The sequence below is a fragment of the Salvelinus sp. IW2-2015 genome, linkage group LG25 (assembly GCF_002910315.2).
Source record: "Salvelinus sp. IW2-2015 linkage group LG25, ASM291031v2, whole genome shotgun sequence".
Lineage (NCBI taxonomy): Eukaryota > Metazoa > Chordata > Actinopteri > Salmoniformes > Salmonidae > Salvelinus > Salvelinus sp. IW2-2015.
In genome coordinates this window covers 18,876,408-18,890,708 of record NC_036865.1, presented here as the reverse complement: position 1 = coordinate 18,890,708, position 14,301 = coordinate 18,876,408, and the positions used below count along the sequence as shown (strand labels likewise).

The following is a 14,301-nucleotide window of genomic DNA, read 5'->3' as shown; positions in this document are numbered from 1 at the left end:
GTCCAAACAACTTCGCCACTATTGCACACCAGCCAGCTGAAGCTAACTGGCAATATAATTTGGCTACCTGTTCCCACCTTAAAACACACAAGAGACACCCAAAAACCAACTCAAGTTTGAATTCAGTCATGGCATTTCTTAATGAGGTCAAATCAGGAAGTGCAGTGATTTCTCAATCATTATTGCCTCTATATCAATAATATTGTCATCGAAAGTATTTTAAATCATGTTCTTTAGATTTGAGATATTTGTTATGATACATTTATGATCTTTAGTCTTACTCTTTAGTTTTGTAGTAATCATCCAAGTAGCCTAGAGATAAATAAATGCAAGTTAGTATAGGGTAGGGGTGCGTTGATCTCTCAATTTGTTTTCTCAACTAACTAAGCAAAGCGACAAGTCAACCAAAAGAGGATAGTGATGAATGTTGATACCAGGATACAGATACCTAATGTGTGTTTATTGGTGTATTTGAAGTATAGCACAACAATACATCAACGACAATGAAGCTAGTCGCTAACAAATTTGATCTACTTCATGCGAAAGCAGAACACAAGATACACATTGACTTTGCGCTAAGCATCAATAGATTACCCTATCTGTGTTTTAAGCCTGTAGAATATTGAAACAAAACAATGCAGCACTAAATATATACTGTAGGTTCTTGCCATAAGTTCTCTCTCCCCATTGCAAAGTATAATCAAATCTCTATCTGCTTCTGTTGCATATTTCTTGGCACAGTCTTCACTGAAAATTTGTATTAATCAAAAACGTATATCCTCCTTTGTACTCAGTCACACAATTAGTACCTGGACAACTGGCACATCATCAACAACTATAAACAAAAAGACAAAAAGCACAGGTTACTGAAATGGAATTAATTTTGCTGGTGTGCAGTCGCCCCTCTGCTACTCCTACCCAATCCATGAGTACCAGTGTTCAAATGTGACCACTCTTCAGAGGGAGTACCACATTTCGTAACAGTCTCCCTCGTAGTAGAATGACTTTGTCATGGTAAGTCTTTTTAAATCACCTCTTTGTTAAGTCCATTGCTGCTGCAGACTGAGACTAGGAGTGGGCAGCAGCTCAGCACTCCTTCCTGGTTCTTACTGTCTTGCTGCTGTACTTTATGGGGATCCCCCAGCGTCTCATTAGATAGACATCAAATATGTAGGCCACCCCAGGCTCCAGGCCTCCGATCACGGCTGTCGTGACAGCCCGTCGAGGGTTGAGCTCCTGGAAGTATTTACACAGGACCCTCTCAGTGTCCGACCGTGACTCAGGCCCCAGGCAGGGTGCCGTGCCTCCCTTCTTACCCCCCCCTTTACCCAGCCTCTGGCGGTACACGCAGTAAAGGCTCCTCTCCTCTGTGCCCATCCAGGCCAGGGTGACAGATTCACAGCTCCTGAGCCTGTTGAAAGACTTTATCTGCAGAGTGGAGGGGAGCGAAGGTATCCCTTGACGATGGTAAGTGGAGGACGCCTGCATCTTAACAGAGGCCTTCAGTACTCCTGGAGCAGCTTGTCTGGGAGCCGCCGTTCCCTCTTTCTCCAAGTGGATGAGGTAGGAAAGGCTGCCCTGGAGCCAGATCTGAGACAGGTCTTCTCCCACAGCCTGGGAGCTCAGCTCTTTGCCCTTGCTGGAAACGGTGATGTTGATCTTCTCACTGCTTCCGCAGCTCTGTAGAGTGAGCAGGCCACTCTGTTGCCAGCCCCGGGGGCGGAAGCTAAAGAACTCCCCAGAGGTTGAGCCTCCATCCCGGAAGGTCACCCACCGGAGCTCCCCTTCCCTGAGTGGTGTGATAGCTGGTCGGGCCTCCTCGTGTGTTTGAGCGAATGTTCCAGTATATGCGGCACTGGTTCCATTTAGCCTGTCAATCAAAAATACGTCAAAGTAGTATTGCGTGTCAGGGACGAGCTCAGAGACAGTGCACACGCTCTCTGTTCCCTTACAAACACATTGGAGATGACCATAGTCGTCACGGAGCGCAGCGGGTGACCGGAGCTCAGTGTCAGCATCCCACTGCTGCCACCACCAGTCTTTGAGAATCGGCCACACAGTTACTTTCCTCTGTTTGTCCTTCTTCTCCCTTTTCTTGTCTTTCTCCCGCTCCTTCCTGATGCCCTCCTGGGCGGCACAAAGGTTGCGGTAGTTGTGTTTGCGATTTACGAGGACACAGTAGTCATAGCTGCGTTGGGTGTGCAGCCTTTTGAGGGAGGCGCTGGGGGCCCAGCTGAGGGTGACACTGGTCATTCCTACACCCAAGGTGTGGACACGGGAGTCAGAGGGAAGCTGTGGAAAGGCCCAGGAGATCCCAGAGCCCTCATGGAGGTACACAGTAGCCCTGGTGTCCTGATCCTTGGACCGCAGCCTGAGGATGTAGATAGATGCTGGGGCGTACGAAGGACCTGTGTAGGTGTTCATGGCGTTGCCAGTGTAGGTGTGTATCTTGGCTTCAGTTCCAGGTCCTCTCCACCACACCTCTGGCATACTCTTCTTGGTACTCCCTGTGCAGAAAACAGTTAAGCCACAGGTCATGAATATTCTGCCTCACACATGCACACAGTGCCACACACAGACTTACACTAACTAGACAGAACATGCTCTCACAGTCATTGAAGAGTCTTACAGTTCAATATGTATCTTGATTACTTTTAATTCATACAGTACTCAACTATAATCAATGAAGTGCTAAAAAGAGTTTACCTTATTCATATGAACCCCTTTTCACCATAAGCATTTACAGTTTCTCCTGACATAAAGGAGAACTGCACCTGCTGATTTGGCCTAGGTTTTTGGCTTGCGCCTCAAGAAATGCTGGCGGCATTGAGTCACTGATGTGATCTTTTTGTCCGGTTTTGCGTCCCCTTTGGCTCATGCGGTGGGGAAGAACTTTGTGGGCTTTACTCTGCCTTGTCTCAGGGTACTAAGTTAGTGATATCACTTTGGTGTGGGCTGTGCTTTGGAAAAGTGGGTGGGGTTATATCCTGCCTGAAGGGGCCACAGTTTCCCCCGACCCCCTCCTCGCAGTCTCCAGTATCAATGCTACAGTAGGCTATGTGCTGGGGGGCAAGGGTCAGTCTGTCCTATCTGGTGTAATTCTCCTGTCTTATCTGGTGTCTTGTGTGATCTTAGGTATGCTCCCTCTAATTCTCCCATCTCTCTCACCGGACGCACCTTGTCCAGGACCTGCTGTTTTGAACCCCCCCAAAATCTACTGCACCTGCTGTCTCGACCTCTGAATGCTCAGCTATGAAAAGCCAACTGACATTTACTCCTGAGGTGCTGACCTGTTGCACCCTCTATAACCACTGGGATTATTATTTGACCCTGCTGGTCATCTATGAACATTTGAACATCTTGAAAAACGATCTGGCATTAATAGCCATGTACTCTTATAATCTCCACCCGGCACAGCCAGAGGACTGTCCATCCCTCAGAGCCTGGTTCCTCTCTAGGTTTCTTTGTAAGTTCCTGCCTTTCTTGGGAGGTTTTCCTAACCACTGTGCTTCTACATCTGCATTGCTTGCTCTTTGTGTTTTTAGGCTGCGTTTCTGTATAAGCACTTTGTGACAACCGCTGATGTAATAAGGGCTTTATAAATAAATGTGATTGATGACGGCCATGACAGAAGCCAAACATGAGTTGGCTTGGAGGTGTCATTTGATGTGGGTGTATCCTTTCCACCACCAAGACACCCATCTGACAGAACCTTGCCCGCAGCCGTTTCCCCCAAACTCAATCACACCAAACCTCCTGCAGGTTGAGTTCAATAACTACAGGCAGATGTATGGTCAGATGTTGGAGGAAGTTTTGAATAGGTCAGTATCCTACAGAGTGACATGGGAAGAATGCAATTGCTGAATTTATGTAGATATTCTAAACTAAGAGTTTTGATCATTTTCATATGTAGTAACAGGCCCATGTAGAATAAACAACCCTTCACATAACAAATAAAACATTCAGAGTACAGATTATTGTATGGGACAATATACAAACCTTCCTGAGGAAGATCATTTGAAAAATACAATTGAGTAAATGTATGCAACAGTTCTCAATTTTGTTATTTGTTGTTGTGAAAATCAAATTTTACAGATTGTTAAGGTTGTCATTAGATTTGGGGTGAGATGGGGTCGGCAGCGGGTGTCCCCGCTGAAAAAGTTTTAATACCACTGCCATAGAAGCAGTGTTCAGCTAACATAACAATGTACACCTTTCATTGTCATTCCCAGGCGAAACGGATACTGTGCCTATTGGTATTTTGTCTGGTGGTAATGGGGTTACCTTGGCAAACATGTCAAGTATAGTCATACCTTCCTGTGTGTTGTACTGTATATAACAGGAGTTCCATGATCACAGTGCACAATACACAAGGTTTCTCTCTCCCCATATTGACTGATAGCATTAAATAACAAACAAAAAAGACAATACAAATAAGTTGTGTCTAGTTACATTTTAATGCTGAGTGCCAGGTCTCCATTCAAAAACATCAGTATCAAGCCTGTCTGGACTTCATCACATAATCTTGCAAGTCTACATGAGCTGGCTCCATACATGTTTCTGTGAACACATAGGTCACATCTGACACACAAAAGGGTACTATGTAGAAGTCTGAACAGGTCAGACTAAACCTACGTGAGTCTGGTCTTGCCATCGACGACCGTTGGTGAGCAGGCAAGAGGTGAAGCGAGGTCTTTGCCAGAGCCCTATTGATGGGCATAGTAGCATAGAACAGCTCCTGGCCCCATATCAAAGATACTGGTTGGTCACACACGATTACATTATCAATGGTGGTTATGACTTGCCTGGTGGAACCAACCTGATCACTGCGTTCACCTTTCTATTTCACTTCAGATATCATCAAATGTGAAGTGAAGTACAATGATGAAAACAGCGATCAGGCTGGTTCCACCAGGCTAGGTTATGCCCTGGACACTACATGCATCTAAGAATTAGAAAATAAGCAACAAATAATATCAGTTTACATAAATTATGTTTCACAATTGGGTTATCAAATGTATCAAAGTAATGAAATAAGTTACCTTCTGTATTTGTACAGAAGGTGACCCTGTGAAAGCAGTTGCCGCCGATAGGTGAAGGTTGCTAACCAGATACTTGCCAACATGTGATTGACTGTTCCATTCATAGGAATGCTCACAGCCAGGGCATGTCTGCATGATGCTGATGAGGGCCCCCTTGTTGGTCTTCTCTATGCTGCATGTTTGGCTGTAAACTGGACAGCTCTCGAACAACTGTAGCAGGCAATCTTATGAGGTTGTGTTGACAGGGAGGGCCTGTGACAGGGTGATATAATAGACAGCCAAGTAGTAAATTGCATTTTGTTCTAAAGAAAGGACAAAGCTTTTTGCTAATGCACTTAATCAAAATGTCTCTACTAATTGTATTTGCTTGGCTGGGGAATTAGCCTACTAGTTTATCCAGCCGTGTATTTTTTAATACAACTTTTCACATAACACACATTCCCTGTCGTTGTTGATGAAGCCGACTGTGTCATCAGTCCAGTAACGCGGGCCACTATCAGAGGCCTCATGATGGCGTGTCCTTTTCATCGTTGAGGGAGAATGGCAACATAGGTGTCACGAGTAATTGTGTCGCATGACAACTTTTATCTGAGGTCTTACCTCACAAGCTGTGAAAATAACAAGTGAACTAAATTATTTTTGGAGGTCTCTAAACCATTGCAATCAAATTGCTGGACATTTTATGATACCCACCTTTGCTCCTTTTGGTAGGTCCATTCATGACCAGGGGATCAGTCTGGCACCCAACTGTGCACTTTATCTAACAGAAAAACAGGGTCAAGGATTATCATCATCCCTCAATTATAAACAGAGCTCAAAAAATAACGTAATTTCATTTGGATCGTAATTCTATGTTTTACAGATGTAAACTGACTGGCTCCAGATTGGATCAGATTCAGGGCAGTGATGCCGTTACACTATGCAACCAACTATGACATATTTTGCTATGGCCCTGGGTTGGTTTGAGTTTGTTGCTGCTAGTCACTACACTGTTGTTGTCAGACATGAGTTAGCTAGTACCACCATAACTAGCTGCATTCAGTATCTATTTGTGCCCTACAAGGGTTGCATCTCGCCTCGGAGGCTAATGTGACAGTTTCGTCTAAATTACACTAATTTAGAGCTGCATGGAAATATGACGACATTGTTAAAGTACGCAAATAATTATTAGGAAACAACTTTGCCATATTATGATGTCATCAAATTTACTTTAGGGAGATGCCAATGTTGTCATTACTGTTACTAGAAAAGTTCGTCAAAGATAGCTAGCAATGCTAACGTTAGCTAGCTAAAATATGGTGGTTTCCTCAATATTAGTTGGCTGGCTATCTGGTGACATCAGAATCATTACAAAAGGTGTTGCTACTAATTATTTGCCTTCTTTTGAAATGTTATCGTGTTTCCAAGCCAAATCCGAGTTGTATTGAGGTAGGCTAACGTTAGCTTGGTACCTAACTAGTTAGCTAAAGTCAGCTATGCTAGAGATCACAGTGATAATGATGATCAAAATATACATCACCTTCAGTCTATGGTCTAGCTACGGGTATACTCACCACCACTGGAGACCGCAATAAACTCCAACCACCTATTCTGCGTGATAGGGTCCTTCTGCAGGGCATGCAAACCATAGTTGTTGGCTGTGCAATCCGTATTGGTCTTTTCACGCCGTGATTTTTAGAACGCGTTGAGGGCGATGAAATAATGAAGCCACATTCATGGAAGGGAGGGGCGTTGTGCACGTGGAGCTTGGAAAAAGGGGGCATGATATGTTGACATCGTAATCCAAACCCAACCTTAATTTACTCCTTGTGAAACACGGAGGTTCCAAACTCCGTTTTAGACGATACTGACTTTATTACCAAATGTATCCAATGTACACTTTTTATTCAATTTTGACACTAGAATAAATGTTTCTGACATCAATCCCACACATACTGTTTTCAAAGGGATTCCTGGGTTCTTAAGGGCAGTTACTTTTTATTACGGAAATGAAAGGGTACCAAATGTTACACAATCTAACTGAATAATTTAGGCAGAGGTTGGGAAGCCTTGGGTTCACACACTGAATGATTTACACTGAGTGGACAAAACATTAGGAACGGCTTCATAGTATTGAGTTACACCCCCCTTTGCCCTCAGAAAAATACTCATGTTTTGCACACTCAGTGTATGTGTCACTGTTAACTTCATAAAGCTGTCTGTCCATCTAAAATACCCACTGATTTTAACTAAGCAGGCTGGTGAGGGTCATGGTGGATGTTCATTGCTGGCCTAAAAAGGCAACTTTTGTGTTTCGATGCACAAAATCTTTTTTTTTTAATGCACAACCATAGATTATTATAACATTTAAATGAATGTAGTTATGTAGCTTAGATTTATCTGTTCTTTATTTTGTCACTCAAGTTATATCTTTGCAACTCTTGAAGAGGTTTTCACCAGATATGCTCTATTTCTGGTTTCACTTAGCCCATAGCATCACAAATAAAAACTGCAGAGTCTGATCTTGGGCGTGAATATGATACATTTTCAATAGAATGCTAAAGGTCTAACTTAAGCTGAATTTCAGTTTATACTGTACAGGGTAGAACTTGCATGCCGTTCTGTACAAACCTATCTATTTCGCTCTCAGTGTATGTCTTATTTGAAATGGCAAATGTTTTAACTCTCTCATTCTCAAGTACTGGCAATACTTCAGTCTAATCTCTCTTACATTCAGGAAAAAAGTGTGCCATTTAGATATATTACTGTCCTTCTTGCTTTGAAATTAAAGAAAGCAAAAGGTAAAATGCTTGGAAAGATTGTCCAGTGATAAACTAAACCGGTTTTATTCAGTATCCTGGGCTCAGTACTGTGTGTGTGAGTAAGAGAGAGGGAGAGAGGAAAACAGAGATGTGGAAAGAGAGAACAAGACCAATGGATTGATTAAGTCTCTCCTATCTTGTAGACATTTATGACCAGGGTTAGTCTTTTAATGGCCACTATGTCAAAAATAAATGTCTCCAGTTTGAATTGGATTGTGGTGTAATGAAACCGAATTGATATGAATAGAAATGACATGTGAGAGGGTGTTGTGTGTAATTGCTTTTATTGTCTATCAGTGTTTCACACTCACAGTGCAGACTCTTAGGCGGTTTGTCCTTCAGGGTTCGGGCTTCAAGGGTCCACTCGATGGGGAGGTCACAGGGACTGACGGTCACAGACATCATCGCAACCTTCTTCTTCAGTGTGAAGTACAGCCTGCACGAAGATAGGTACCACACAAAAAGGGATTCCACTTCAAATGTTTTCATGCCTTTTTCGTCCCACACTTAGAAAGGTACTGTAACATGTAGCCACCAAAGCATTAAAAAAATGTACAAAATGTCCATCAGCTTTTTTCTCCATACACTGATAAACCCATACAGTTAACAAGGAGAGGTCACCTAACAATCTGTGATGAGCTTCCATGGACCTGTGCTGTACAGATAGAGATCTCTTTGCTCACATCTCCACATTAGACCCACCACATCTATGTGCTTAGACATTATAGTCTCCTTCTACAAGCTTATTGTTCATCTTCACAATAGAATTAGATTCAAACTCACCAACTGACCATTACATCATTATCACCGACTGATTCTGACATCCTTATTTGATCGTCTTTGTACTGTCACCAACATCACTCATCAAGGTGAGTCATTCAATATCGAGACGTAATGTAATTGACCTCTATGTTATCACAGCCTCCAGAATATTTACTTTGCCCTTTGAAAAGTATCGTCCTTCTTTTACATGTATGTTCTGGATCAACTGCTACTGTGCTGCTGTTTCTCAACAGCTGTGCCATGCTAAAGTTGTGAAGGGTAATACTTGGTTTAATTGATTGATTCATTAGAATCATCATTAGCAGATTTTTTTCTCATTTTCTAAACATTTTGTTTCATTATGCACAAATGCATCAATGGACAGACTGCAGCTCACACGGATGCCCATATTCCAATTTACAGCTCCCAGTGTTAGAGCTCTACAACTGGCACTGATCAGCAGAGCCTGGGCCAAGTGGGCTGCTCTTCCTGCCCATGGGGCCACAGCACTGAACCGCTGCCTTTCCAACAACTAAAGGAATGGCTATTAAGATTAAGGCTATCATTGTTGTTGCTCAAACCCATGAAGAATTACACAGGAAATCAACATGTAGGTAACTTGTAATTATAGCCCTTTGTAGTGACAGTATAAAGTTGGACAAAGACAGGATATTCAACAGAGGCCTCTCTTAAGTATTTCAATCTATGTCCAGGACATGGAACATAAACATTTAGTGTGCAATACTATCCACCTCCCCTGATGGGGTCTCTGTGCTGTACCTCCGGGTGCGTCCTTTGGGCAGATGTATGGTGGTGACCTTTCCATCAGGCAGCCAGGCGGTGGGGCGGAGTGGCACCTCGTTCTCAGGAGCCAGAGCTGAGTGTCCTTGGGGCCAGGGGGTGCCACAGAGGAGAGACACGGCCAGGCAGAGATACCAGGCCATCGCTGCCATCATTCACACTCGGACACCACTATGCCGTCCCCCAGGAACTGAAAGAACAGGGGAAAGGTAAAAAGCATCCATCAGTTCCATCACGTAGTTCTGCTCCTACCATTCATCAAGTACTAAAGAGGTCTAGCAGCAGATGATTCATTAATATGAGGTAACATTTCCGCTGTTCACACAGAATTATTCATGCAGGAAAGCAAACTGTCTTGCTATAATACTCTGGATCTGTATGGCGCAGCTTGACACTTGGTGAAAAATCCCTAATTTTACGACTTTCAAAGTGTGAAGTGGATTGCAAATATCACTCAGAAGTGGATTCCTTTGAATTTACTGTATATCTCTATTTATAGTAAGGTAGTTCAAATGGGTTTGTTCTCTAAATATAGGGTATGTTTTCATGGTCTTTACATCCCATGTTATCGGAGAAAAGCAGCCAATTTACTTTGGATTGACGTAAACAACACCTGGAGGTGCTTTAGTATAATCCAATTGGAATACAGATTATTTTGACAAAAGCAGACAAAGCTGCAAGAACTTTGAAACCGTTTTCAGATTGGGATGTTTTTTTTGTGTCCTGTTCTCGCGGTTGTGATGATTTGTAGATATGATTACAGGTCTTGGCTCTTGTCTCCAGAGAGAAAATGCATTCGTTCAAAGTCACAGTCTTCAAAATCGTCCTCTTGTTGGCGTGTGTTTGTCAGCGTCAAGGCTGTGCCCTGCAGATCAGATGACAATCGTACATAGGCACTAGGCAGATGAATCTGAGTCTTGATCAGGCCCTGGGACCTCCAAGTTCCACACCAACAACAGCTGCATCATTACAAAGTACGGAGGATCTCATTATCTCAGTAGAGGAGTGAGAAACCCATAAAGCTTTTACAGAGAGGGAGGGAGATGGGGAGAAAGATAAATGAGAGAGGGAGGGGGAGTGAGAGAGAGAGAGAGTAATGAGAGAAATGAGAGGAGTGTAAGGACATGGGATCCAGAGCAATAGAGAATGAGAGTAGGGGAAGGACATGGGTCCAGAGTAATAGGGAATGAGAGGAGGGGAAGGACATGGGTCCAGAGTAATAGGGAATGAGAGAAGGGGAAGGACATGGGGTCTAGAGTAATAGAGGATGAGAGGACAGGAAAGACATGGGGTCCAGAGTAATAGAGAATGAGAGTAGGTGAAGTACATGGGTCCAGAGTAATAGGGAATGAGAGAAGGGGAATCCCATGGGGTCCAGAGTAATAGAGAATGAGAGGAGGGTAAGGACATGGGGTCCAGAGTAATAGGGATTGAGAGAAGGGGAAGGACATGGGTCCAGAGTAATAGGGATTGAGAGAAGGGGAAGGACATGGGGTCTAGAGTAATGGAGAATGAGAGGAGGGGAAGGACATGGGGTCCAGAGTAATGGAGAATGAGAGGAGGGGAAGGACATGGGGTCCAGAGTAATAGAGAATGAGAGGAGGGTAAGGACATGGGGTCCAGAGTAATAGAGAATGAGAGGAGGGGAAGGACATGGGGTCCAGAGTAATGGAGAATGAGAGGAGGGGAAGGACATGGGGTCCAGAGTAATGGAGAATAAGATGAGGGGAAGGACATGGGGTCCAGAGTAATAGAGAATGAGAGGAGGGTAAGGACATGGGGTCCAGAGTAATAGAGAATGAGAAATGGAGAGAGACTGTGACAGGAAAATAAGAGAAAGTGTGATGGAAGAAGGCACACAAATTAAGCTAAGTGGTGTTTACTGCTCCATGTCTAATGGGCTCATAACTGGTGCCACATGCATACTATAAACCAGACCTCTGCCCCCCCACCCCCTCTGTCCCCTTCTCTATTTTTCTCTCTCTGTCCTCTTCTCTCTCACACACCCCTTCTCTCTCTTTCTGTCTCTCTGTGTCTTTCTCTCTCTCATTCAGACTTGTTTTTTCTCTAAATGTGCCTGCTGATAAAATATGCATACGTCTCCTCAGCAAATTACAGCCAAAAGGATAACCCTTTTTGGTTCCAGATAAATCCCCTTTTGGTTCCAGGTAGAACCCTTTTGGGGTCTAAATATAATCTTCTGTGGAAAGAGTTAGAGCCCAAAACGGTTCTACTTGGAACCAAACGGGTATTTCCTGGAACGAAAAAGGGTTGTTCAAAGGGTTCTCCTATGAGGAAAGCCTAAGAACCCTTTTAGGTTCTATAGAGCACCTTTTTCTCTAAGAGTGGAGAGAGAGAGAGAGAGAGAGAGAGAGAGAGAGGGAGAGAGAGAGAGAGAGAGCATAGTGAAATTAACCAAAGCGCTCTATAAATACACTGCTTACACAGGGCATTGAGTTTATATATCTATGTCTCCTCTTTGCTTTGCCGTCCATCTCTCATTTCTGTCTCTCTTACAGTAAGTCGCTCCTGATCTAATTTCCTTTATTTCTCGCTGTTCATTTGTTTTTCAGCACTAAATGTACATTTTACATAAATCCTTCTACTTTCTCTTGTATAGCCACTATCTCTAATCAGCCTTCACTGGACAGTCTTGGTGCACACAGGCCTGGAGTCAGTTTAGAGTGCTCAGTCCTACTGTAAGTTCAAGTAGGGACACGGTGTCAGAATGCCTTCTGTCCTAGACTCAGGGGTCCCATCTGCCCCTGTGAGATGGTTGGAGGGACAGATTAAAGTGGCATGGGGGTGCGATGGTATGGCGAGGGGGTGGGAAGGTGGAGGGTAGGGGAGGCTGGATTGATAAGATTTTACGGCTGTTTTTTCTACCCACATAGCTAGTGGTCATGAGTGTGTTAGCCTTCTCGCTCTCCCTCACATCTACCACCCCTTCTTTCTTCTCTCCTTCTCTCTCTCTGTCACACACACACACATGTGCACACGCACACACGTCAACACACACACACACCACACACACACACATGTGCACACACACACACACACACACGCACGCACACGCACGCACACGCATACGCACACACACGCACACACACACACGCACACCACACACACACACACACACACACACACACACACACACACACCACACACACACACACACAACCGCACACACACACACACACACACACACACACACACACACACACACACACACACACACACACACACACACATTCTTGCTGGATCTTCATTGCATAGGTCCTCTTTCCTTCTGCTATCACTTCCCACTACACATTCACACTTAACAACTCTTCTGGGGAACTAGAGGAACAGACTGAGATACAGGCCGACAGAGAGACACAGAGAACGAGGCAGTCTGACGGAGAGACAGCCAGACAAATGATTAACAGGCAAGCAGTCATAGTCAAACATACAATGGTTTAGAGGAAAGCTATGTAGAAAATTATATAAATAAAAACAAGAAGAACTACATAAAAGCTTCACTATCTGCGTCATCTATTTGTCCCACCGACAACAAATGCAAAGTACTCCAAACCCCCACATAGCTTTCTCCAACCTCCTGAGACTGAGAGAAAAAAAGGCTCTGATGTAGAAATCAAGTTTGAATAACATCCAGGCTTGTTTATCGATGTGAACATTTCAAGATGATGCACACACAGGCACTTGACAACGACAACATGCGTGTCCTTACCTCACAGTGCACTCCAGAGCAGAATACGAAGGATGAGAGGAGAGATGGACAAGAGGAGGATGAGAGACGGACGGGAGGAGGAGCTCGAGTCAACACTCAGGTTGTTGTTGGACGCCCCCTTCCCTTCCTTGGGGTTTGCCTCTCTGCTTTAATAGGTGTCTGGCTACCACAGCACAACTCCCAATGTGTGTGTTCAGGTCCCAAGGCACAGTATTGGGTATCTGCAGGTCCCACTCAGTCACACGTGGAGCCTTGCTCTGTACGTGTCCTAGAAGATCTGTGATCGTTATGTGAATGTCAGCCAGTCCGTGAGTAAAGCTTCTCTCTCTTCTCCTCTTCTCCTCTCTTCTCCTCTCCTCTTTTCTCCTCTTTTTCTCTCCTATTCTCCAGTCCTGTTCCAAGCTCACTGGCAAGTGAGTAGCAAAAATCGAACAGAGGTTGACACGTGTGTAGTGTTAATGTGTGTGTGTGTGTGTCTGTTCAGACTGAGAGTGACTGAGTGAGTAAGTGGGTGAGAGTGAGGGGACGGATGGTGAGGTCGCAGAGTGGGGGTTGTGGTGGAGGGAGTGTGCAGAAGGGGGGGGGGGGGGGGGGGGGGGGGGGGGGGGGGGGGGGGGGGGGGGGGGGGGGGGGGGGGGGGGGGGGGGGGGGGGGGGGGGGGGGGGGGGGGGGGGGGGGGGGGGGGGGGGGGGGGGGTTGTCAGGAGCAATGGCAGAGGATGGGGAGAGGGTGATGATACAAAACTTGCCCACATTAACCATTCGCTGGAGGATCTGATAAGATCTGTCTTGATTATGAACTGGGAGCATGAGATCACATCTTGTTCTGGCATTTGATTTGGTGCCAAGAGTTCCTCTAATTGACTATGAACACAAGAATAACGGCTTAACAGACAGAAGACAATGTCATTGAAATACCACTGTGTCCACACCAGCCAGTGACAGTAGCACAACACAGTATAGCGTGGGGAAAGCAATGTCTAAAGCCGGGAACTAGGTTGGAGTGGTGTGGTGGGAGGAGGTACGGAGCCACGTATGGGACAAGTACAGCTCTCAGAGGAGCAAGAAGCACATTGATATCAGTGGCTCTCCAACCCCACCCAGCCTTCCCTCTCATCTCCACACAAAGACACACAATGGAGTGCCTCACGTAGGTACTCTTTGCT

General features: G+C 44.8%; 1 protein-coding gene across 6 annotated transcripts; it reads right to left on the bottom strand.

Annotated features, from left to right (window-relative positions):
- Positions 1 to 439: 439 nt before the first annotated feature.
- On the bottom strand, positions 440 to 13,638 carry LOC111951971 (protein NDNF). Of its 6 annotated transcripts, none has more exons than XM_023970356.2 (5): positions 6,596 to 8,127; positions 5,736 to 5,802; positions 5,480 to 5,650; positions 4,636 to 5,376; positions 440 to 2,507 (listed from the first exon to the last, which is right to left on the bottom strand). In XM_023970356.2, exons 4-5 carry the CDS (start codon positions 4,718 to 4,720, stop codon positions 1,087 to 1,089), a joined length of 1,506 nt encoding a protein of 501 aa, XP_023826124.1. In that variant the 5' UTR covers positions 4,721 to 5,376; positions 5,480 to 5,650; positions 5,736 to 5,802; positions 6,596 to 8,127; the 3' UTR covers positions 440 to 1,086. The 6 variants fall into 6 exon arrangements, with proteins under 6 accessions (XP_023826124.1, XP_023826125.1, XP_023826122.1 ...); XM_023970357.2 differs by having other exon boundaries at positions 5,480 to 5,562; XM_023970354.2 differs by lacking the exons at positions 4,636 to 5,376; positions 5,480 to 5,650; positions 5,736 to 5,802; positions 6,596 to 8,127 and adding exons at positions 8,155 to 8,279; positions 9,386 to 9,596; positions 13,137 to 13,638.
- Between the last annotated feature and the right edge of the window lie 663 nt (positions 13,639 to 14,301).